General features: G+C 43.5%; 1 protein-coding gene across 2 annotated transcripts in view; it reads right to left on the bottom strand.

The window, feature by feature from the left end:
• Positions 1-10,678: 10,678 nt before the first annotated feature.
• The window catches only part of NCLN (nicalin), a 40,001-nt gene continuing 25,859 nt past the window's right edge, over positions 10,679-24,820 (bottom strand). For both annotated transcript variants that reach the window (XM_077270688.1, XM_077270695.1), the window contains exons 10-15: positions 16,317-16,404; positions 16,196-16,234; positions 15,830-15,993; positions 12,114-12,167; positions 11,868-11,946; positions 10,679-11,216 (exon numbers count right to left, since the gene is read on the bottom strand). In XM_077270688.1, coding sequence (XP_077126803.1) covers positions 11,157-11,216; positions 11,868-11,946; positions 12,114-12,167; positions 15,830-15,993; positions 16,196-16,234; positions 16,317-16,404 — 484 coding nt within the window. In that variant the 3' untranslated portion in view covers positions 10,679-11,156. The remainder of the gene's footprint in view (positions 11,217-11,867; positions 11,947-12,113; positions 12,168-15,829; positions 15,994-16,195; positions 16,235-16,316; positions 16,405-24,820) is intronic.

The following is a 24,820-nucleotide window of genomic DNA, read 5'->3' on the forward strand; positions in this document are numbered from 1 at the left end:
ACCAGCCGTAACACTCAAAGCCACCAGAGGGAGCCCAAGAACAGAACTCACAAAGTACCACTCATGACCACAGGAGGGAGCCCGAGAACGGAATTCACAACAGCCACGTACCTTGCCTTATCTACTGAATCCGCCCTCCGTCTGTTCCCTTTCCTCATGCAGGGAAGAGGGGAGTAATAGTGTACCAAAATATATCAACCAGACTAACACGGTAATACGAACAGGGATGAAGTAAAATTCCAATCATACAAACATACACCCATAAACAACAGAGGTAAACACCGGGAGTGGAGGATGGGGTAAAACCAGAGTAGGAGAAGAAGGGAAATGATCACACTCACAAATCTAAGCAACAGTAAAACCACCAAAAGCCTACTCTTATAACCAGGGCTGCCACTAGGAATTTCGGGGCCCCATACAGGCAAAATTTTTAGGGCCCCTTGATACTCTGCCCAGGCTTCACATTAGCCCCACCTCTATTCCACGAACCATCCACAGTCCCACCACCCTCTCTTGGAAAAACTCCACTTCTGCACCACATCCTCACCAATCACACATTAACAGTTCCCATCACCACAGACATAGGCGGCAGCTTTTGTTTTGGCCAAAAGATTTTTTAAACCACCACTGCAATAAGGTAGACTATTTTGCCCAGGCTCTACTCTACTGTAACTTATTAAACATTTGTTAAAATATCCAATACAATTTTAGGTATATTTTTATCTATTTTTCAAATGACCAATAATATCACATACAAGAGACAAATACCATCAAACCATGACCAGACCACATATTTACCACCACATGGTGACCAATAATACCACATACAAGGAACAAATACTGCCACACCGTGACCAGACCACATATTACCACCACAGTGACCGAATAATACCACATACAAGGAACAAATACTGCCACACCATGACCAGATCACAAACTAAACACCAGATAGTGACTGTGTAATACCACATACAAGGAATACCGCCACATCGCCCTGATGGCGGCCCTGCTTATAACCATCAACTGTAATGCTCCCAGCCATGCAGCATAAGCTAACTCTGACGATGTGTGTCAGTCAGGACCCAGTTTACAGTATATAGGGGATAGGAGTGGAGTGGATAACCGTGCACAGCTAAGAGCCTTAGCTCCAAACATGGCAGATTAACTCCTGCACTGCCAAAATAAATTTTCACCGTTTAAAAAGGTGAAGTACTTCTATTCAGCTCAGGAGTAGGAACAATCAGACGCTGTGGTCTTCTGGCTCCGCTCTATCGCAGTAATCCCGTGACACAGAATGAACAAATCAACAGCAGGTGAAGAATTGGTTTTATTTATTTTTTATGCCATTCCTCGTGCGGTATAAGTGATTAGGCAACTTCATTCTTTGGGTCGGTGAGATTACAGCGATACCAGATTTATATCGGGTTTTTATGTTTGGCTGCTGTCACACATTAAAGACGCTTTGTATTGCAAAAAATAGTTTCTGCATCACCATTTATTGAGAGCTACAGTTTGTCATGTCATGTTAGGGCTTGTTTTTTGTGGGACAAGCTGACGTTTTTATTGGTACCATTTTCGGGCACATGACATTTTGTGATCGCTTTCTATTCTGATTTTTGGGAGCCAGAATGAACAAAAACCAGCAATTCAGGATTTTTTTAAATTTTTTTTAATGTCGTTTTGTGTGTGGTAAAATTGATAAGGCAGTTTTATTCTTTGGGTCAGTACGATTACAGCGATACCTCATTTATATTTTTTTATGCTTTGGCGCTTTTACACAATAAAAATGATAATCTAAAAAAATATTTTTTGTGGCTTGTTTTTTGTGGGACAAGATTACGTTTTCAGCCGTACCATTTTTATTTATTTTAATATTCCAATTTTTTTTCAGCAGTACGATTATAAAGCATTGTATTTTTCCTTGGTTTTTAGTTTTTTCTTTCTGATGTTCACTGAAGGGGTTAACTAGTGGGACAGTTTTATAGGTCCGGTCATTCCGCATGTGGTAATACCAAACATGTACTTTATTGTTTTGTTTTTTTTCCACAAATATTTATTTCTGGGTATATTTATTATTTTTTATTATTATTTTGTGATTTTCAAAAATTATTTTTACAACTTTTTTTTTTACTTAGTCCCACTATGGGATTTTCACTATGGGATTTTCTGATCACTGTTATAAAGTATTACAATGCAGGAGCATTGCAATGCTTTATAACTGTCAGTCCTGCAGACACAAGTTAGTTAGATCATGGACTGTGCATGGTCAAAAAAGCTTGCTAGTACCTGGTGATCCGGACATCATGACATCAGATCACTATGGCAACAATCAGGCCCCCGTGATTACGTCACGGGTGCACCAATCAGAGATGTTAATATCAATAGCAATGAGGTTGGGGAGAAAATAGGGCAAATAGGGTTTTATCCGTGATAAAAGGATCTACAACAGGGGGCTCACCTTGTTTTGTTGAAATTGCAACAATGAAAACACATTGACCGGATGCTCCAACCGTGGGTCATGGACCAGGAGATTGTGGAAGCCGATAGGTGGCTTTTCCTGCGTTGCTTGCAATGTACCACAAAAGATGCAGAGAATCGGTGAGGATAAAAACAATTCTTTATTCCATGGTGTGGATCTACGCGTTTCGAGGTTCTCCAACCTCTTCTTCAGGATGCAACCACATTAACCCCTTTCTGACATCGGACGTACGACCGACGGGATAGTACGTCCAGCGCGATCGGCCGCGTTCACGGGGGGAGCGCGGCCGGGTGTCAGCTGACTATCGCAGCTGACATCCGGCACTATGTGCCAGGAGTGGTCACGGACCGCCCCCCGGCACATTAACCCCCGGCACACTGCGATCAAACATGATCGCAGTGTTCTGGCGGTATAGGGAAGCATCGCGCAGGGAGGGGGCTCCCTGCGGGCTTCCCTGAGACCCCTGGAGCAACGCGATGTGATCGCGTTGCTCCGAGGGTTTCTTACCTCCTCCTCCCTGCAGCAGGCCCGGATCCATGATGGCCACGGCATCCGGGTCCTGCAGGGAGGTGGCGTCACTGCCCCTGCTCAGAGCAGGCGCCGGGAAGCCTCCAGGAGCTGTGCACGTCAGATCGCCGATCTGACACAGTGCACAGCAAAGTGTCAGATTGGCGATCTTACACTATAACATCATGCCCCCCCTGGGGCAATGTTAGTGTAAAAAAAAAATTTTCACGTGTAAAAAAAAAAAAAAATCCCCCCAAAAAATGCAAAAAAAATAAATAAAAATATTCTTCCTATAAATACATTTCATTATCTAAATAATAATAAAAAAAAAAACTATAAAAGTACACATATTTAGTATCGCCGCGTCCGTAGTGACCCGACCTATAAAACTGTCCCACTAGTTAACCCCTTCAGTGAACACCGTAAAAAAAAAAAAAAACGAGGCAAAAAAACAACGCTTTATTATCATACCGCCAAATAAAAAGTGGAATAACACGCGATCAAAAAGACGGATATAAATAACCATGGTACCGCTGAAAACGTCATCTTGTCCTCCAAAAAACGAGCCGCCATACAGTGTCATCAAAGAAAAAATAAAAAAGTTATAGTCCTCAGAATAAAGCGATGCAAAAATAATTATTTTTTCTATAAAATAGTTTTTATCGTATAAAAGCACCAAAACATAAAAAAATGATATAAATGAGGTATCGCTGTAATCGTACTGACCCGAAGAATAAAACTGCTTTATCCATATTACCAAACGCGGAACGGTATAAACGCCTCCCTCAAAAGAAATTCATGAATAGCTGTTTTTTGGTCATTCTGCCTCACAAAAATCGGAATAAGAAGCGATCAAAAAATGGCACGTGCCCGAAAATGTTACCAATAAAAGCGTCAACTTGTCCCGCAAAAAACAAGACCTCACATGACTCTGTGGACCAAAATATGGAAAAATTATAGCTCTCAAAATGTGGTAACGCAAAAAATATTTTTTGCAATAAAAAGCGTCTTTCAGTGTGTGACGGCTGCCAATCATAAAAATCCGCTAAAAAACCTGCTACAAAAGTAAATCAAACCCCCCTTCATCACCCCCTTAGTTAGCGAAAAATGAAAGAATTAAAAAAATGTATTTATTTCCATTTTCCCATTAGGGTTAGGGCTAGAGTTAGGGCTAGGGTTAGGGCTACAGTTAGGGTTGGGGCTAAAGTTAGGGTTTGGATTGCATTTACGGTTGGGATTAGAGTTAGGGGTGTGTCAGGGTTAGGGGTGTGGTTAGGGTTACCTTTGGGATTAGGGTTAGGGATGTTTGGATTAGGGTTTCAGTTATAATTGTTTTTTTTTCACTGTTTAGGCACATCAGGGGCTCTCCAAACGCGACATGGCGTCCGATCTCAATTCCAGCCAATTCTGTGTTGAAAAAGTTAAACAGTGCTCCTTCCCTTCCGAGCTCTCCCGTGCACCCAAACAGGGGTTTACCCCAAAATATGGGGTATCAGCGTACTCAGGACAAATTGGACAACTTTTGGGGTCTAATTTCAACTGTTACCCTTGGAAAAATACAAAACTGGGGGCTAAAAAATAATTTGTGTGGAAAAAAAATAATTTTTATTTTCACGGCTCTGCGTTATGAACTGTAGTGAAACACTTGGGGGTTCAAAGCTCTCACAACACATCTAGATGAGTTCCTTAGGGGGTCTACTTTCCAAAATGGTGTCACTTGTGGGGGGTTTCAATGTTTAGGCACATCAGGGGCTCTCCAAACGCAACATGGCGTCCCATCTCAATTCCAGTCAATTTTGCATTGAAAAGTCAAATGGCGCTCCTTCGCTTCCGAGCTCTACCATGCGCCCAAACAGTGGTTTACCCCCACATATGGGGTATCGGCGTACTCAGGACAAATTGTACAACAACTTTTGGGGTCCATTTTCTCCTGTTACCCTTGGTAAAATAAAACAAATTGGAGCTGAAGTAAATTTTTTGTGAAAAAAAGTTAAATGTTCATTTTTATTTAAACATTCCAAAAATTCCTGTGAAACACCTGAAGGGTTAATAAACTTCTTGAATATGGTTTTGAGCACCTTGAGGGGTGCAGTTTTTAGAATGGTGTCACACTTGGTTATTTTCTATCATATAGACCCCTCAAAATGACTTCAAATGAGATGTGGTCCCTAAAAAAAAAATGGTGTTGCAAAAATGAGAAATTGCTGGTCAACTTTTAACCCTTATAACTCCCTAACAAAAAAAAAAAATTGGTTCCAAAATTGTGCTGATGTAAAGTAGACATGTGGGAAATGTTACTTATTAAGTATTTTGTGTGACATATCTCTGTGATTTAAGGACATGAAAATTAAAAGTTGGAAAATTGCGAAATTTTCTCAAAATTTCCATTTTTTCACAAATAAATGCAAGTCATATCAAAGAAATTGTACCAGTGTCATGAAGTAGAATATGTCACAAGAAAACATGGTGTCACGAGAAACCAGAATCCGTTGAAGAGTTCCAGAGTTATAACCTCATAAAGGACAGTGGTCAGAATTGTAAAAATTGGCCCGGTCATTAACGTGCAAACCACCCTTGGGGGTAAAGGGGTTAAAGATACAAAGGAATCTGAACAATTATATAGGAGCGCTGATATTTTGAAAAAAGAGCGCCAGAGGACCACATGACATTTCAAAGTCCAGTTTCAAAGGTACAAATAAATTGCATACAAAGCACCATAAAAACATCATTACGCAGACACAAAGTGTAAAACTGAGAGATATCTATGGTTCTTTATTATTTAATTTAATGAATTCTAAAATAAAAAGAAATAAAATGAATTGCATTGATGTTGCTAAATAAAACTATGCCAATGGAATAGAACTGACTGATCCCACACCAATCTGCATTAGTAGTGCATTACGGTGGAGAGCCATTGTGCTAGATGGCAGGGATTTTTAGAAGACTAAAACTATAAGATGGAGAGAGGGAGACAATTTGTCTTTATTATTAAATAATAATAAATTTAATAGTAAATTTACCGTATATTATTTGTATAATTATGTCCTGTAGTGTGATCAAATGGACGTAAGTAATTGTACTGATGATATCCGCCCTCAAAAGTAACATGTATTTACTTTCTAGTTATTTATACTACCATAAAATTATGAAATGAATATACGGTATATTGATTAAAATTAGAAGATTACTACAAAAGTGGGTTTTTGGTATTCAGTTCCCGCTTACTAGAAGGAACGAATGAAAATATCAGTGTGCTGGGGCGATTAATGCGCCGTCAAATCCCCTCTTGCCTAGACATATGAAGATTCCTGCATTAGCTAGTATAGCTCTGCAACGCACGGGTGCTGGGAACACAAGCCAGCAACTACAAGTCGCACAGTCCCCCGCCAGGATTGAGTCGGAGAAGACGCACTCCCAACCTGGACAGAAACAGAATTCAAGGTAATTATCCTTACTACTTTTGATTGGACCATATGTGAACTTGAAATAATAATTATCCATCTCTCATAAGGTATTTTGAGCATTAAATCATAATCGGTAGTAGGAACTGTAATATATCTAGGGATAGTCATTTTTTGCTAATAAAAGTGTATCATGAACATCAAGTTATTGGTTGGTCAATTAAACCGTGACCTATCAAAGGGATTTACAATAATTAGTTCGAGAAAAACATCTGTGATTTCATTGAGCCCATTAGAAGCAAGAGAGTTCAATTTATAGATCTCGTGGAACATGAGATGATATAGGGAAGTTTTCTCCTAACGGTATATATGTAAAAGCAGTGAGTTCATGGCATATGGCTTGGCAGCACATACAATTTTTCGTGTTGCACCTGGTAATTCTCGGAGAATGGTATTTTTATTTTGCTCTAACCTGGATACAAGTTGACTAGGGGTTAGAATGTTTTTCATAGTCGGGGCCCTCCGAAATGTGACCACTGGATTCCTAGGTAGGGATTTTCCTAATATAGGGTCATCCAATAAAATGTCCTAATGATCCTGGAGGATCGTCGTGACATTTTGTGACCACTGTTACATGTAGTCACAAAATTGTATTCAAATTTATCATTTTTAGCATGATCATTCTTGTTAATAAGGATAGCTTCTTCTTGATTTTTGGTGTTAAAGAAGGCGCGTTTTACAAATTCATCTGGATATTTTTGTGTCAATCTGTTTTAAAATACTTGCTTGTTCTACAAAATCTGAATCCAGGGTACAATTTTTCCGAATGTGGGATGTTCTCAAGCCATTTTGCGTAGTGCCCACTTTCAAAATGAATAAAGCTATTCGCATCAACAGTCTTGAAATATGTATTCACGAATATCTGGCTAATGTAAATGAAAACTGTAAAATCTAAAAAATTAAACACTCTCTGGCTTTATAGTAGGGGAAAATGACAAACCCCAATCATTGGTATTTAGATGATGAATAACTGTTAGCATACCTTTTTTAGAGCTATCCCACATTCTGAACAAATCATTTATAGAAAATAATGCTTTCTTTATATAGTTCAGTGGAAATAAAAATTTCTTAGAACACTGCCATAAATAAGTTAGCGTACGTGGGTGGGACCCATTGCGGTCCCACGCCTTTGATGGTAATATTTGCCAAGGAATTAAAAATTATTATTCTGTATAAATGAAAATCCTGTTAGAATTATTTTTTCCTGCTCTGCAGGTACTCTCATCTAATATTAGGTATTTTTAAAGCATTACAGTCCTATATCATTGTAGGTATTAGAATAAAGAGAGGTGACGTCTAAAGTAAGGAATAGAAAGGAAGTATTCCATTCTATATCCAGCAATAAACTGATTAATTGGGTGGAATCTCTCAGATGACTTGGTAGCTGTAAGACATGAGGTTGCATTATTCTGTCAATATATTCTGATAAATTACTGGTTAATGAACCTATACCTGCCAGGGGGATATTAGTTTTTTTATGAATTTTGGGCACATGATGCATGAAAAGAACAATAGAGCATTTGAAAGTGAGAAACCTTTAGGAGAACCTCGAAATGCGTAGATCCACACCACGGAATAAAGAATTGTTTTTATCCTCCCTGTTTCTCCACATCCTTCGTAGGACTTTGCCAGCAGCACAAGAGCCACCTATCTCCTTCGACTATCTTTAATAGTATTCATTAAACATTTTTGACTGTCTGTGCTGTGTTTAATAACTTGGTCTTAAGAAAAAAGAAAAAAATAGAAACTCAGGGCAAATCTCCACCATAATCCCCAGAATTTGATTGGGTCAGCAAGTTATTCAGTTGGGTTAAGAGACAAGGTATTGACATGAGTTATTAATACAAAAGTAAAGATAACCAGTTGTTTGGCGGGTTAAACTTTTGTAATAGGCCAGTTGCATCAACAAATTGCAGCTTTGACTGGCATAGTTGTACAGGAGCTGTTTACCATTACATGCACTATTCTTGTATAACAGAACCAAGGTCAGTGTGAAAATCTGAGGTGCTGCCACGGTCTTCGGTAAGGAAGAGGGGCTTCCAACTGTCTCTGGAACTGGGATCCTAACTATCCCTGTCTCGGGGGTACTCTTGAAGGTAGAGAGGCCCGAGTCTCCAACCTTACTATGCTACTGTTAATCCCCTGTCTGTCCCCTCCCCCACCCCATGAGTCATGGAGCAGAAATGGAAGGTAAACAAGACTGAATTATTAATAAAATATATTTCTTATTAGTTACACCTGAGTGCTCCTTTTTCTCCTTCCATGCATGTTTCTTGGAGTGGGTGTTTGCTCCTTTTTTCTATGATGGGCTACTTAGAGCCCTATTCTATGACATTGAACATGTCACTGAGGTTTTTGTGTCTACATACATCTCATATGGTTGGCATATTTGATTAGGAATTATTCATTGATGTTATTACCGAGCTTGCACATTACGTAGTCTACAGTTTTTCATAATACTGTAATAATTGCAGGTTGGAACTAGGTATGTAGGAAGGAGCATGTTGGCTCAAAGAACAGATACATTTTCATTTTTTTTTATTTCAGAATTTTGTCCAGCATGGAAAGTTATGAACTTTCAAAACTCACTTTGTAGGCAATTTGTCTCCATTGCCCTAATAGAAATGCATGTAAGTGGCTTCCAAAGTACAGCTTTTCCCCAGTATATTTAGCTGTCTTCACTTAAGTACAGATGATGGCAGTAAATGGGTCAGCACCGGTCTCCTCTGAGTGCTGTGCTTATCAGAACAATCTCCTGCAGTGGCATATCCCCAAAATTAGTGAGGCACAGGTGCTGAGCTGACCGTTTCACTGCCATCACCTGTTCTCCAAATGAGTATATTCGAATATTAACGCTGCTAAAGGGAAGCAAATAGACTAGGGAAAAGCCGAGGTTTGGAAGACACTTATGTGCAAATGTTTTAAAGAAATTAAGACAAATCTCCTAATAAAGGGATTTGCAAACTTTTAGAACTTTCCATACTGGACAAAAGTGTACAAATAAATGAAGTTATTCTTTAAAGGGAATGTGTCATCACAAAATGACTCACTATGTCTTTGCGTCAACTGCATTTTCTTTTGTTCGGCAATGGTTTTTCCCCCCTTTAAATCAGAATATATATTAAAAATAAAAAAGCTGGCAGTTTGCAGTTTTCACACTGGAGCTTTTAAGACTCTAACGTCCTGTTTGAGGAAACAACACATTTACATTAGAAGCAACTTGTGTTTTGAATTAAAGCATCTAATGAGTGTGTGGAAAGGTCATCGTCAGGGTGAAGAGCAGATACATATGTGGCATCAGCTGTTGTGAATAGTAAATCATGTGTTATGAGCGGTGTATAGGAACCTGCTGAAAACTCCTCTTTAAAGGGTAGGAAGTACAAGTCTAAAAAAGCCACAGTGATTACTGTGAAGATTGCAACTGTGTTTTTTAAAGATCATGATATAAAAGAAATTGCTAAAAATCTGAAAAAATAAAAAAAATCCGTGTAACACAAAATTGTCATTTAAACAGGTATTTTTTTTCCCCTTTAAGTGGACTTTCTCCTCTAATGTTCCTCACACCAATGACTTCTCTAGCATACATGTTATTATTAATACAGGAAAAGGACTGTAGACCCCAGTGTATCCAGGCATGAAAAAGAGGAAATGTGGAATTAATCATTTATCCTTAATGAAACTTTCATTTTCTTGTACACTGCAGGAATCTAACTGCAAAATATTGTCTCAAAAAAATCAAATAAGGGCTTCAGAGAGGTGCACTGTGCATGATCAGAGGTGCAGAAGATTTCCGAACACTGCCCAGTGCGCTCCTCTGAAAACGGCTTCAGAGGATCAATGCCGTTAGGGAAAGCAGCCGCGAGCATGTGCTAGGTATGTATAGTGCTGGCAAGGACACTTGTAAGTTATGTTATCATGCCCACAGGGGAGTGATAACATCTAGGTGGGCCAACTAGTCTGGGGACACTAATGCCCCATCGACTACCCAAACCCTCATTTACATATCATTAAAGGACTTTAGAAAAACTGTACTTATACTATAGATCTGGTTGTGTAATGTACCGTAATCCAGGGACTGTTTGGCAGCGTATTTACATATGCAGACAACTGCTGGTGGTCCTGGAGGCATACATACTGAACCATGTATACCATATATGCTGAACCATGATGAAAACCAGTTATAATATGATGCTGTAGCTCTGCCTATAACATCACGGATACACATTTCACATTTTGTTTTATGGTTTCATTTATTTTTTTCTATTTCTTTAAGTCCCTGATCATTATAGATTTGATCCGCATCTTTAATTAAATAGTCACAAAAGGGGTGAGTCAGTGCATGATAAAAATAAACAAAAAACTAAAGAAAAAGGCAAAATGTTGGGACAATGCCGTGATCATAAATACTTAAAAATATTTAACCCTCACAGTTATTTCCTGAGTACCAACAGAGTGAAGCCCGTTTCTCTGGGGCAGAAGGGAACATCTGCTTCCTGTGATCACCATATTTAAACTACCAAATTATTCTGCTCGTAACACTTTAGCACAGGAAGGCTTGATGCTGAGATCCATGCAAAAGAGTCAAAGGGCCATGGTGAAATTCATCCTCCAGTGATTCAAGCAACATAAGAGTGATTCTGTAGTAGCGAAACCCCCTTCTCAGGGGTATCAGGATCCCAAGGGATGAGACTTGGCTAAGGAAGGTGTCTTCACAATTGTTTTGGTTTCAAAGCCACTTTCTGGACTAACCTATAAAGCACTCCAAAGTTCTGTGAAAAGACCAAAAGGTATCAGATATTATTAAGTATACAGACATGAAAAGCCAAGCGATGAGTTTTATGAATATCAAAAATTGGAAGAGGGTTGTACGTAGACATCAATGAGAAAACAAAAAATGCTCACAGTAGTCAATCTAGGTTTAATTTCTACCGTGCAGACCCCTACCAATCTAGCACAGGCATGGTGGTCGTGCCCATCTGTTTTTTCTTAGCTCCTGACTGCTGAGGCCACAGAATGGCAGCTTGTAAATGAAGACCAGTTGGGACAACTGGAGCATCTATGCTGGATTAGCAGAAAGATTTCATTGGGGGCTGGGTGGGGGGCATTATCAACTGCCCAGTGGCTAGCAGATGTGCCGCAGGCTGCAAACGATCACTGGGAGCAGTGGCGGGGAGGCATTGCCGGACCAGGGGAGGGTAAATATTGCTGCACTTGATATTTTCAGCACTGTTCATTTTTCCTTCATCAGATTACTATACTTTACCAGTAGATAATTTCTAAAATTTAAAGCAATAAAGCAAGCTCTGTATGGGCATGCAGCCAACCATGAATGTGGGGAGGAGTGTTGATATATGAAAGATTAACTGCTGCATCAGAGGGTTATTAATCAGCAAATCGTAAAATAAAAGACAACCATGTACCTGAACGGCAAGGTATGCTAGGCCGAGGTAAGCTGCAATGCATATTGCCAACAAGAGATCAAATATTGCTGGTTTCACTCTGAGGAAGAAAATAAACCACTAGTTTAGCAAAGATGAAGGAAGTGAGCAGCAGTGTATTGCTTAATACAACAGGTTCACTACATGTTGTACGCTCACATTATAGTGGTCCAAACAGAACTGGCAATCACAGCTTAGTGTGCAAGTTGAAGCTAGATCTATACTTACCGGTATGCATTCATTGTTTGCTTCAGCTGATCGTAAAACACAAATTCTGGGTCTCTGCAAAAATAGGAGATATTTGAAAAAACAGTGTAGAAAAATATAGTTCTCTTTTAAATACAATTAAAACAACAAAAATTGGATTTAGAGTAATGCAAAGGGTTATTTTCTGATCTATCTAATCCAAGGAACCAAGGGAACAAGGTGTCTGTTGGATTTTCTGCTGTATAGCGGAGCTCATGACCGCTCACTCTGCAGGAAATGACTTCAGAAATGGAGCCTATGCTGCCGCTTCCTGCAAATTACGTGGACAGGAGGAAAACGCTACGGCTGATTTCACACATATGTGTGATATGGTCCATGCCTGGCCCACAATTTCTGGGTCTCCTGAAGTGAACTAACAGTCTGCTAGGCATATACGAAGCTGTTAGTTTGGTGAAGACCTTCCACCAGCTCAGGAATTGGGGGCTAAACAAGGACCATATAATACAGACATGTGAATTCAGCCTAACACTTCCATCACGCAGTTTATTTTAGTTTTTTTTTAGCTTGCAAATAAAGGCTTAATAAAATGTCATGATTTTTTTCACAAGCTGTTTTCTGGGAAAAACACATAAGAAAGCTTTACTTGCATGCAGCATTTATGGGGTAAAAAAGCACCAAGATTAAGAGACGTGTGCAATAGAAATGCACCGTTTCTTCATAGCACACTGATCCTCACTTGGGCCAGACCTGCTTTTCCCGACTGTCCCTACCCAACCTGTCACACTCTCCTTATGGAGACCTTCCATCAACAGTAAGGGAAAAACGCCCACTGATTACACATTGGCAGGCCTGGAAATTTTGTTGATCGAACCTCAAGACCAATTCATTCACTTCAAACTCTCAGGAAAGACATCCAGAAATACATATCCCACTGCAGGCAACAAGTTCTGTGGGTAGCTGCCTCCATGCCCTCTGATTTCAATAACAGAGCTGCACTTATGAAGTCTAATGTGTCATAGCTGGTAATAACTCTGGAATATGTCAACATATACCAGTGATTCTAAAGGCCCCGTCTCACACAGCGACGCTGCAGCGATACAGACAACGATGCTGATCGCTGCAGCGTCGCTGTGTGGTCGCTGTGTGGTCGCTGGGGAGCTGTCACACAGACAGCTCTCTCCAGCGACCAACGATCAGGGGAACGACTTCGGCATCGTTGAAACTGTCTTCAACGATGCCGAAGTCCCCCTGCAGCACCCGGGTAACCAGGGTAAACATCGGGTTACTAAGCGCAGGGCCGCGCTTAGTAACCCGATGTTTACCCTGGTTACCAAAAAAAACAAACAGTACATACTCACCATCTGATGCCCGTCAGGTCCCTTGCCGTCTGCTTCCTGCTCTGACTGAGCCGCCGTACAGTGAGAGCAGAGCGCAGCGGTGACGTCACCGCTGTGATCTGCTTTCACTTTCACTTTGCGGCGCTCAGTCAGAGCAGGAAGCAGACGCCAAGGGACCTGACGGGCATCAGATGGTGAGTATGTACTGTTTGTTTTTTTTTACTTTTACGATGGTAACCAGGGTAAACATCGGGTTACTAAGCGCGGCCCTGCGCTTAGTAACCCGATGTTTACCCTGGTTACCAGTGAAGACATCGCTGGATCGGTGTCACACACACCGATTCAGCGATGTCAGCGGGACCTCAACGACCAAAAAAAGGTCCAGGCCATTCCGACACGACCAGCGATCTCGCAGCAGGGGCCTGATCGCTGGTACGTGTCACACATAGCGAGATCGCTACTGAGGTCGCTGTTGCGTCACAAAACTTGTGACTCAGCAGCGATCTCGCTAGCGATCTCGCTATGTGTGACGGGGCCTTAAGAATGTTTTTTGTGACACATTGTATTTTATGACCAGATCTGTATTGACTCCTTGCTGGATCAAAATAAATAGCACTGCGGCCAGACCTACAGTCTCCTTTTCTTTTCTGGTGCTGAGGTTTCTACCTCGATTAGTCTAGACCACAAGTACCTTCCTCGAGCACACTATATTTAAAAGGATAGTGATGCTGGTCTTTCTCCTTCATCTGCATTGTATTTTGTTAGCTGTAAATTTAGGTCACTATGTTGAGTTTTTTCTTTTTAAGAAAATATCTGAAATTTTATGAAAATGTTAAATTTTTTGCAATTTTCAAAGTATGTATTTAGAGTTCTAGGCATGATTGGTAAGTGAGTGAGTGGTTGCTTTTATCAGTGTTTAGCACCAGCGCTTCCCCTGCCTTTAATCATGGGGGCTTGCTGCCTCCTGCAGTGTATTAGTATTGCGGCCAGGTATTGGTAAGAAAGACTGCTTCGTTTGTGTGATGTCTTTTTGGAATCAGAGGACAGCAGTATCATACAGAGGAAAACATGCCCTCACAGAAGGTCAGAGGTTTTCAATGTAACATAGCAAGACTGAACTTTTGAAACGTGATCCCACTAAGATCTCCACACTCCTTTCCCTTACCCACATTATGGCGCCAGAAGAGACTGTACTGTAATAACATTATATAAACCACTCTGTATCAATCCCAAGTATTGGGGAATAATATCTCCACATTGCCCTTGAGAAAAAAAATGTTCTAATCAGCATCTCTGCACTGTTTCTGATCTATAAAGTTTAAAAGTAAAAAAAAATAATGTGAAGGGTTCTCTATAAGGGAGTGCTTTTATATTTTGGTGGTTATGGGAGGAATCAGTACTGTATCTTTTTATTGCTGACTCCCTAAATGATTGATGAATTGGTGACAGGTACAGGGCAAATGTAGCCTCCTGGCAGCATCACAGAGCTGATCTAGGACTATGGTTCAGCAGCTCAAGCCTTGCACCCTTCCATCAATAACATGATTGCTGGAAAAATTCCTGCAGAGAGATTCCCCTTAAATTATATTCCTTCATACTGATAAAAAAAAAATCTAAATAAAAAGGTACAGTAGTTCAGTGCAGAATGCGCTGTAAATGTTTCCATAATAATTTGGGAAAGTTCTGAAATGTCCTATAAATGTCTGTTCTGTTCCTGAGCTAAGGATCTCTGCTTTTAGGAGAGAGGAATCTGTGCTGCACCTTATGTACATGCTCAGTAGTGAGGCAGAGCTGTGGGGTCAGAGTGGAGATGAATCTGTGCTGCACTTTATGTACAGGCTCAGTAGTGAGGCAGTGCAGTGGGGTCAGAGTGGAGATGAATCTGTGCTGCACCTTATGTACATGCTCAGTAGTGAGGCAGAGCTGTGGAGTCAGTGGAGATGAATCTGTGCTGCACTTTATGTACATCCTCAGTAGTGAGGCAGTGCTGTGGGGTCAGAGTGGAGATGAATCTGTGCTGCACTTTATGTACAGGCTCAGTAGTGAGGCAGTGCTGTGGGGTCGGGAGTCAGGGAAATGTCCTATAAATGTCTGTTCCTGAGCTAAGGATCTCTGCTTTTAGGTGGGAAGAATCTGTGCTGCACCTTATGTACATCCTGAGTAGTGAGGCAGTGCTGTGGAGTCTGGAGTCAGGGAAATGTCCTATAAATGTCTGTTCCTGATCTGAGGATCTCGGCTTTTAGTTGAGATGAATCTGTGCTGCACTTTATGTACATTCTCAGTAGTGAGGCAGTGCTGTAGGGTCAGGGTCAGGGAAATTGAGGAGTCGAAGTCGGTGGTTTGGCATACCGACTCCACAGCCCAGGCTAATGCTTTTTTAATCTGTATCCACTCACTTACCTTTTATCAGCCTTGACGTGATAGAGTTTGACATCTTTCAGGTATCGACTCATGTAATACTCCAGCGTGTTGAGTACATTGCAGTCTTTATCTACCAGCTGTGCTGCACGAGGCTGGCTGGTCAGCCATCGCATCACTGCTTCTAACTGCTCCTTTTGGACCCGCTGCAGCAAAAAAACCACAGAAAATTAAACCAATAGCAGAAATAATGATCATGATCTTCTTTTAGTGTTACAGCAGTTTGATTCCACAAGGATGAGCACAAATATGTTTATTCATTAAGAGCAAGTAATGCAATGTTTATTTCTGTCAGACCTATGCAGCCATTCACTCTCCATTAACCTGGCTATTGTTTCTCCTGCTTACCATCTGCTGTGTGAAGATCTGTAGGTCAGATGGCGCTCCCTGTAGTAGGAGAAAGCACAATCTGAATACAGTTAACAGGGCAAACGATGATGATTAAAATCAGTCAAAGTTCTAAATGTACCTTCTCTGTGAGATTATATATGACGCGGGTGAGCGATTCAGCGAGTATTCGAGTGTTACGGGCCAACACATCTGTGTCCACTTTCCAACTAAGGTACAAACGCAAAATCAATTTCAGTATATGAAAATAATTACACTTTGTTGTCGGGGTACAAAAAGGAGATTTTTGTGTACTCACCATAAAATCTTTCTCTTAGCCTCTAATTGGGGGACACAGGACCATGGGTGTTATGCTGCTGTCCACTAGGAGGCGACACTAGGCATAATCTGAAAAAGATTAACCGTGGCTCCTCCTCTGTAGTATACACCCCTGGACGGCGTCACCCTTCTCCAGTTTTGTGCAAAAGCATTAGGAGAAACGTAGCATGAATAACATAACCATGCCTATAAGAAGGCAACTATGTACGAGTTCAAGATAACAATATGAGAACTCAACAGTAACAACGGCCCGGAAAGGGCAACAGGGTGGGAGCTGTGTCCCCCAATTAGAGGCTAAGAGAAAGATTTTATGGCGAGTACACAAAAATCTCCTTTACTCTGTCGCCTCATTGGGGGACATAGGACCATGGGACGTCCCCAAAGCAGTCTCTGGGTGGGAAGCAATGGACGAATATTGTGTAGACGGGCCCCTACACTTGGGGCACCGCCGCCTGCAGAACACATCTACCCAGGCTCGCGTCCACTGAGGACTGGGTATGAACGCTGTAGTGTTTAGTAAACGTGTAGGCTAGTCCAAGTGGCCGCCTTACACACTTGTTGTGCCGCAGCCTGGTGCCGAATGGCCCAGGAGGCCCCTAACGCCCGTGTAGAGTGTGCCATAATACCGTCTGGAAGAGGAGAATTCTTAACCCTGCTGTTCTGTTAGGTCAAAAATGACCGTTTTTGAAATTCTATAATGTTATAAAAATTCAGCGTGTGATTCTGAGACTTGAGGCTCCCTGACTTTTCGTCATTAGGGGGGTACTCTCTGTGGGAATTTTTTTTTTTTTTAATTTTTGTTTACTTTATTTGGTACAATTTTTTTTACACTTGTACTGTTCGGTCAAAAATGACCGATAGGCCTTTATTCAGCTCTCCAGACAATTTTTGACAAAAATAAAGGTGCTATCACCTCATTTTGAACTATATATTGCATCTACTACTATTTATCAATGTATCTGACTACTTTTGGTCAGAACAGATTTACACATACCAACATTTTCAAGTTGCGATACAGCCGACGGATTCGCTTCCAGTATAGCTATGCGCAATTTATTTCACTGGTTTTTATTTACCCTGCTGTTCATATAGATCTAGTTCCATTCAGTTGTCAACATTTCATATTGTAAATCATGATTTTCTGATTTTCCATGTGTTTGCTGGTTGTACAGTATTACACTGTACATAAATGTTAATTTATTTGATTCAAAAAATAAAAGTTTTTGATTGAATTTTTCATCTGATTATTGAAAACCATGTTCACATACAGTAAAACAATGCAACAGGTAATCAAATAACACTTGAATTAGGTACAAATCACAACTTTGTTAGGTCCGGTCAAAAATGACCGGGAACAGTATAAGTGTATAAAAAAACGTTTTTTGCCATTTTATAGAGAAAAAAGCTTTTTTTTTTTTTTTTTTTTTTGCCTTTGAAAAAAGTATATCTACATAATGTTTGATATTATTACTTATAGTTAACATTTAGATCAAGATTTTTTTTTTATCTGCAAAAATAATCAATTTTTACAAAAATCGAAAAAATACCATGTTCCCTTTTGGATATAAAAAAAATATAAAACAAGCTTTGTATTTATTTTTTTTTCTGGTATTTGAACAACCATCTTCACAAGCAATATAATAGTGCAAAAACTGTTTAAAAAAACCACTTAGATTAGCTAAAAATGATTATTTTATAAGGACGGTCAAAAATGACCGGGAACAGTACAAGTGTATGGAAGCTTTGGAAGCTGGTAGACCCTTGCGGCCGCCTTCCGGAAGAAGGAAAAGAGAATCAGACTTCCGGAAGGGCGCAGTCCTAGACACATATATACGCAATGCCCTGACAAGGTCAAGCGTATGCAGAGCCTTCTCCACTCTATGAACCGGGACAGGACAAAGGGAAGGCAGAGAAATTTTTTCATTGAGGTGGAAATTGGACACAACCTTTGGAAGGAAGGATGGGACCGTACGGAGGACTACCGAGTCTTTGTGAAAAGCCAGAAAGGGCCGTCTGCAGGAGAGTGCTGTCAGTTCAGACACCCTGCATAGCGAGGTGATTGCCACCAGGAAAACCACCTTCTGGGATAGAAGGCGGAGCGGGACCTCCTTAAGAGGTTCGAAGGGTGGTTCCTGCAATGCTGTCAGGACCAGGTTGAGGTCCCACGTTTCTAGTGGTCGTCTGTAGGGGGAACCAATCGGGAAACCCCCTTGAAGAAATGTCCTTACTTGCGGCTTGGTAGCAATGCGCCTTTGAAAAAGCACTGAGAAGGCTGACACCTGGCTCTTAAGCGAGCCCAGGGACAGCCTGGCCTCCAGACCCGATTGGAGAAAACCAAGTAGTTTGGGGAGGGAATAAGGGAATGGGGTCTGGCCACGAGATTCGCACCAGGTAAAGAAAGCTTTCCAGGTACGGTAATAAGTCTTGGCTTCCGTGCCCTGATCATGGTCCTAATGACGTCCAGAGAGAGCCCTGCCTGGGTTAGAACCCAGGTTTCAGGGGCCACGCCGTCAAATTGAGGGCCCCTGAGTTCTGGTGGTAGAATGGGCCTTGTGATAGAAGATCCGGGCGGTCGGGGAGGCGCCAGGGGGCGTCTGCTGTAAGTTGTACGATGTCGGCGTACCATGTACATCTGGGCCAGTCCGGTGTGATTAGGATGGTTGGAACTCCCTTTGCTTGATCTTCCTCACCACTCTGGATATCAGGGGGAGAGGTTGAAAAATGTACAGAAGCTGGAACTGGGTCCAGTCCGAGCGACCGCGGATCGTGTGTTCTGGCCATGAAGTTGGAGACCTTAGCATTGAAGTGGGATGCCGTTAGGTCCACATCCGGGGTCCCCCAGTAATGGCAGATCTGGCGAAAAATTTCAGGATGGAGAGACCACTCTCCCGAGTCTATTCCTTGTCGGCTGAGGAAGTCTGCTTCCCAGTTGTCCACACCCGGAATGTGGACCGCTGAGAGAACCGACCCTTTGTCCTCCGCCCAGTGGAGGATGTGTGACACTTCTCACATCGCCTGGGTACTGCGGGTCCCCCTTGGTGATTCACATATGCCACAGCCGTGGCATTGTCCGACTGTATTCTGATGTGAGAGGCTGCCAGTAAGTGATGGAAGGCCCTCAATGCCAGGAGGATGGCACGAATTTCCAGGATGTTGATGGGCATGGTTGCTTCCACTGGGGACCACTTGGCCTGTGGTGTAGGTGCACTGCACCCCAACCAGTCAGGCTCGCATCGGTGGTCAGAACCTTCCACTGACCTGTGAGAAAGGATTTCCCCTTTGCTAGCGAGGTTGGCTTGAGCCACCAGTGCAGGGACCTCCTGGTTGACGACGTTAGCCGGAACTCCCTGTCGAGAAAGGGTTCTTGTCCCAGGACTTGAGGATGGCTAGTTGGAGAGGCCTGAGGTGAAACTGGGCAAATGGGACCACTTCTATTGCTGCCCCCATCCTGCCGAGGACTCTCATGGCAAACCGGAGAGATCGAGGGGGTTTGCGGAGGAGGGTGCGAACTCCTAGGCGGAGAGCCAGTGCCTTGTCCTTGGGAAGGAGCACTAGACCCCTGGAGGTGTTGAACAGCATTCCCAGGAAGGTCAGAGACTGACTCGGGGTTGGTGATGACTTTTGTAGGTTGACTAGCCAGCCCATGCGACTCAGAGTGTCGATTGTGATTGAGATGCTGAGCTCGCAGTCCTTGAAGGTGGGTGCCTTGATGAGTAGATCGTCCAGGTATGGAACGACTACTATGCCTCTGGAGTGCAGGACGTCCATGGTGGCTGCCATGACTTTGATGAACACTCTGGGAGCCGTGGCGAGTCCGAACGGGAGAGCCACGAACTGGTAGTGGTCCTGGTCGATTGCGAAACTGAGAAATCTCTGATGGGCGGGTGCAATAGGTATATGCAGGTATGCATCTTGTATGTCTATGGAGGCGACATATTCTGCTTTCTCCATGGACGCAATGATGGACCAAAGGGACTCCATGCGGAAGTCACGGACCCGTACATATTTGTTGAGCTGTTTTAGGTCCAGTATGGGCCGTACGCTGCCTCCTTTCTTGGGAACTACGAACAGATTGGAGTAGAACCCTCGGGAGCGCTCGGCCGTGTGGGACCGGTACTATGACTCCTGCTTGAAAAATGCGAGTAGACCGCTTGGTGGAAGGCACGAGCCTTGGCTGGTGGTTTTGGAGGGACAGTGAGGAAGAATCGGTCCGGTGGGTAGGAGGTAAACTCTATCTTGTATCCAGAAGACACTAGTTCCCTGACCCACCGGTCTTCTGTGATAGGCAGCCAGACTTGATGAAAGAGCAAAAGTCGGCCGCCAACGGGTGTGGTGTCTTCCGGAGTCCGTGAGTCATGATGAGGAGAAAGTCTGAGATTTTCCTCCTCTGGGCTTAGACTGGCCTGCTTTTGACTGCCAGGTCTTGTCCGACCTTTGTGTTGAACATGAGTTGTCCCTGTGTGGGCAACGGTTACGATTTTGTGCTGGACGTGAGACGGACCAGCCCGAGGAGTTCCGAAAGGATCGAAATCGAGTTTGGTTACGCTTCTTGTAAGTGCGTTTAGGTTTCAGTTGGGGAAGAGAGGTACTCTTACCCCCGGTGGCGTTGGATATCATCGTGTCCAACTGTTCACCGAAGAGTCGCCCACTGAGGTAGGGGAGGTGCGTGAGGGACTTCTTTGAGGCTGCGTCCGCTTTCCATTCCTGCAGCCAGAGGATATGCGGAATTGTGATGGCGTTTGATGCTATCCCCGCTACACCCCCTGAATCCAGAGCTGCATGAAGCATGTAATCTGCTACAACTGCTATTTGAACCGCTTGGTCCGACAGCTCAGCAGCGGATGCTTGGAGGCCAGCTTGTAAGTGAACGTGGGAGCCAGGGATGCCCATGCAGCCTCGAAAATTGAACGAGCCATGCGTTCTACCTGCCGGTCTGCTGCGTCCCTGAGGGTTGAGCTATCTGGCAGTGAAAGGAGGGACTAGCCTAGAGACTGGGGGGTCCACTTCAGGTGGATCTGTCCATTCCTTGGTGTCCTTCTGTGGGAAGGGGTACCTTGCCTCCAGATATTTGCGATTAGCAAATTTTTTCTCAGGCTGTGAGAGCTGCTTTTTAAGGATCGCCTTAAACTCTGGGTGGTTAGAGAAAACTTTAGGCGGCTTCAGAGCTCCTGCAAAGGAAATCTTGTGTTCTGGGGCCTCTAATGGCGGATCAGAAATGTCCAGCACCCGATGGATGGAAGACATTATGTCCTCAACTAGCGCTGTATTCCTAGAGGGGATTGGGATCAGGGACCCCTCCATTTCCTTGTCTGAGTCGGAGTCACAGATGCCTTCCGAATCCTGTGTATCACTGAGGCGTCCCCTGCTGGGTGAGCTGGGGCAGAGGCCTTCTCTGGTTGGGGATTGCGGAGATCTGCATAGATGTCTGCCCCTGGAGGGGGATGGTCTAGATGACCTGGAACTACGGTGTCTCTCCCTAGAAGGGGATGACCGTGTGCTATGGGATGACGCAGATGGACTTGACCTATGGGTCCGCTTGCGTCCTGACCTAGACGTGGATGTGCCAGGGTCGTCCTGTCCCTGAGTCAAGCTCTCCCTTTGCTGGGTAGCGGTCATAGCCGAGGCATGACTCTGCAGAGCCTGAAGCAATGTGGAGGTTAGGTTATCTATAGACTGCGTCATAGATTGCGACATCTGAGTGACCCATTCCGGCGTGGCATTAGACACCGAAACATTGGTAGGGGCTTCTTGGGGCTCCGACACAGTAGTCTGGATGCAGTCCTCGCAGTGCGGGTATGTGCTGCCACTGGGGAGAACGTTCCTGCAGGCTGTGCAGAATGCATAATAGCAGTCCTGCCTGGTTCTCTTGGACCTTGAGCCCTGCATAGTGCACAGAGTGCAGAAGGGCTGGCTATGCAGAGGACACTACAGGAGTGACTATGCAGAGGAACTTATAGGGGAGCCTTATAGGGAATATGGATTCACAGCCAAGTAAAAAAAAAACAGCTGTGATCTTACCCCACCAGTTTGCCCATAGGTCCAGCGCCGAAGATCCACAGTCCTGTGCCCCCCGGAGACTGGCTGGCCTGGTCCTGCTGACCGGGAGATGCAGGGATAATCCTTGTCCTGCAGCAGAAATGACTGCCGAGAAGAAGAGGAAGGGGGAGAAGGGGGCGGAGAGCTGAAAAAGGGCGGCAGAGCTGTGAAAAAACGCACCCTTTCTGTCTTGATCCGCCCCCTCTATGACACTGTAGAGTGTCATATTTGTCATCCAGGGGGCGGGACGGGGGGCGGACAGGAGGCGGTGGGGGTGTGGATCTGAACCGGACCCCCCTGGATTTAAAGGCAGGATAGCGGTGGGGTTATAAGCAAAAGGGGCCCTGTGAGGGGTCCCCCTGAGGCACTATAGAGCTGGTGCTGCCGCAGAGACAGGGGCGCAGGGAGCCCTGTGTCTATTGTGCCATGCCTGCCTGCACTCCCCCCCGGCCCCGACAGGAGCCCGCAGCTGGGATGGGGTCCCTGGATGCAGGCGCAGTGTGCTGGCCCATGCTGCTGGGAGCTGCAGAGTGCTGCCTGTACAGGCCCTACCTGAGGCGTCTCAACCTAATGCCCCCAGAGGGGGATTAGGGAGGGTGCTGCTGTCACCTTCAGGGGGCTTTATCCACGCCTCGACCTCAACCCAGAAACCAAAAGGAATTGGGGAAGGAGGGGGGGGGGGGGGTCTCGACTTCGAACCAGCACCCGAGGGACTGGGGAAGGAGCGACATGGGGAATAGCCATCTCGACTTCAACCGGGCACCCCGTAATAAGGGGCCGAGGAAGGAGCCATGCCGGGAGTCTTGCAGGAGACCCATTTTTTTTTCATCTGTAATCCCGTCGTAAAAAAACGGAGTAAAAAAAAAAAGTTTTAGGTGTGCCTCCTCCTATGCGGCACTATGCAAAAACTGGAGAAGGCCGACGCCGTCAAGGGGTGTATACTGCAGAGGAGGAGCCACGGTTAATCTTTTTCAGATTATGCATAGTGTCGCCTCCTAGTGGACAGCAGCATAACACCCATGGTCCTGTGTCCCCCAATGAGGCGACAGAGTAATTTACTTTCAAAGAAAATATTTATAATGAATCATATTCTCAGTTAGGGAACCTAACACAAAACCTTTCAGTAATACATTCTAAAACATTGTACTTGCAAATAGAGCCAATTTGACTAACAGTGAAGTTGAAAGCGAATGGTTACAAACGTATTCTAATTCTTTTACTCACTTATATCGCAACATCATATTTTACAGAGCTTTAGGCTATGTGCACACGTTGCGGATTTTGCTGCGGATCTGCAGCGGATTGGCCGCTGCGGATTCGCAGCAGTTTTCCATGAGTTAACAGTACCATGTAAACCTATGGAAAACAAAGTCCGCAATGAACATGCTGCGGAAAAAAACGCACGGAAACGTAGCGTTGTTTATTCCGCAGCATGTCAATGCTTTGTGCGGATTCCGCAGCCGTTTACACCTGCTCCATATTAGGAATCCGCAGGTGTAAAACCGCAGGTGGAATCCGCACAAAAATTGCGGTAAATCCGCGGTAATTCCGCAGTGTGGTTTACCTGTAGATTTACCAAAATCAGTCCGGCAAAATCCGCAGAGTAAAATCAGCGTGTGCACATACCCTTACATACATTTTCATCACTGTCCCCATTGGGGCTCATAACCTAAATATCCTATCAGTATGTCTTAGGAGTGTGGGAGAAAACCATACAACATGTAGTGTATATGGACTTTTCAAAAGCTTTTGATACGGTGCCACACAAAAGGTTGATACATAAAATGAGAATAATGGGGATAGGGGAAAATATGTGCAAGTGGGTTGAGAGTTGGCTCAGGGATAGGAAACAAAGGGTGGTTATTAATGGAGCACACTCGGACTGGGTCACGGTTAGTAGTGGGGTACCACAGGGGTCAGTATTGGGCCCTCTTCTTTTTAACATATTTATTAATGACCTTGTAGGGGGCATTCAGAGTAGAATTTCAATATTTGCAGATGACACTAAACTCTGCAGGGTAATCAATACAGGGGAGGACAATTTTATATTACAGGCTGATTTATGTAAGCTAGAAGCTTGGGCTGATAAATGGCAAATGAGCTTTAATGGGGATAAATGTAAGGTCAAGCACTTGGGTAGAAGTAATAAGATGTATAACTATGTGCTTAATTCTAAAACTCTGGGCAAAACCGTCAATGAAAAAGACCTGGGTATATGGGTGGATGACAAACTCATATTCAGTGGGATGCATTAAAAGAGGCATAGATGCT

The sequence above is a fragment of the Ranitomeya variabilis genome, chromosome 1 (genome assembly GCF_051348905.1).
Source record: "Ranitomeya variabilis isolate aRanVar5 chromosome 1, aRanVar5.hap1, whole genome shotgun sequence".
In the NCBI taxonomy this organism is placed as follows: Eukaryota; Metazoa; Chordata; class Amphibia; order Anura; family Dendrobatidae; genus Ranitomeya; species Ranitomeya variabilis.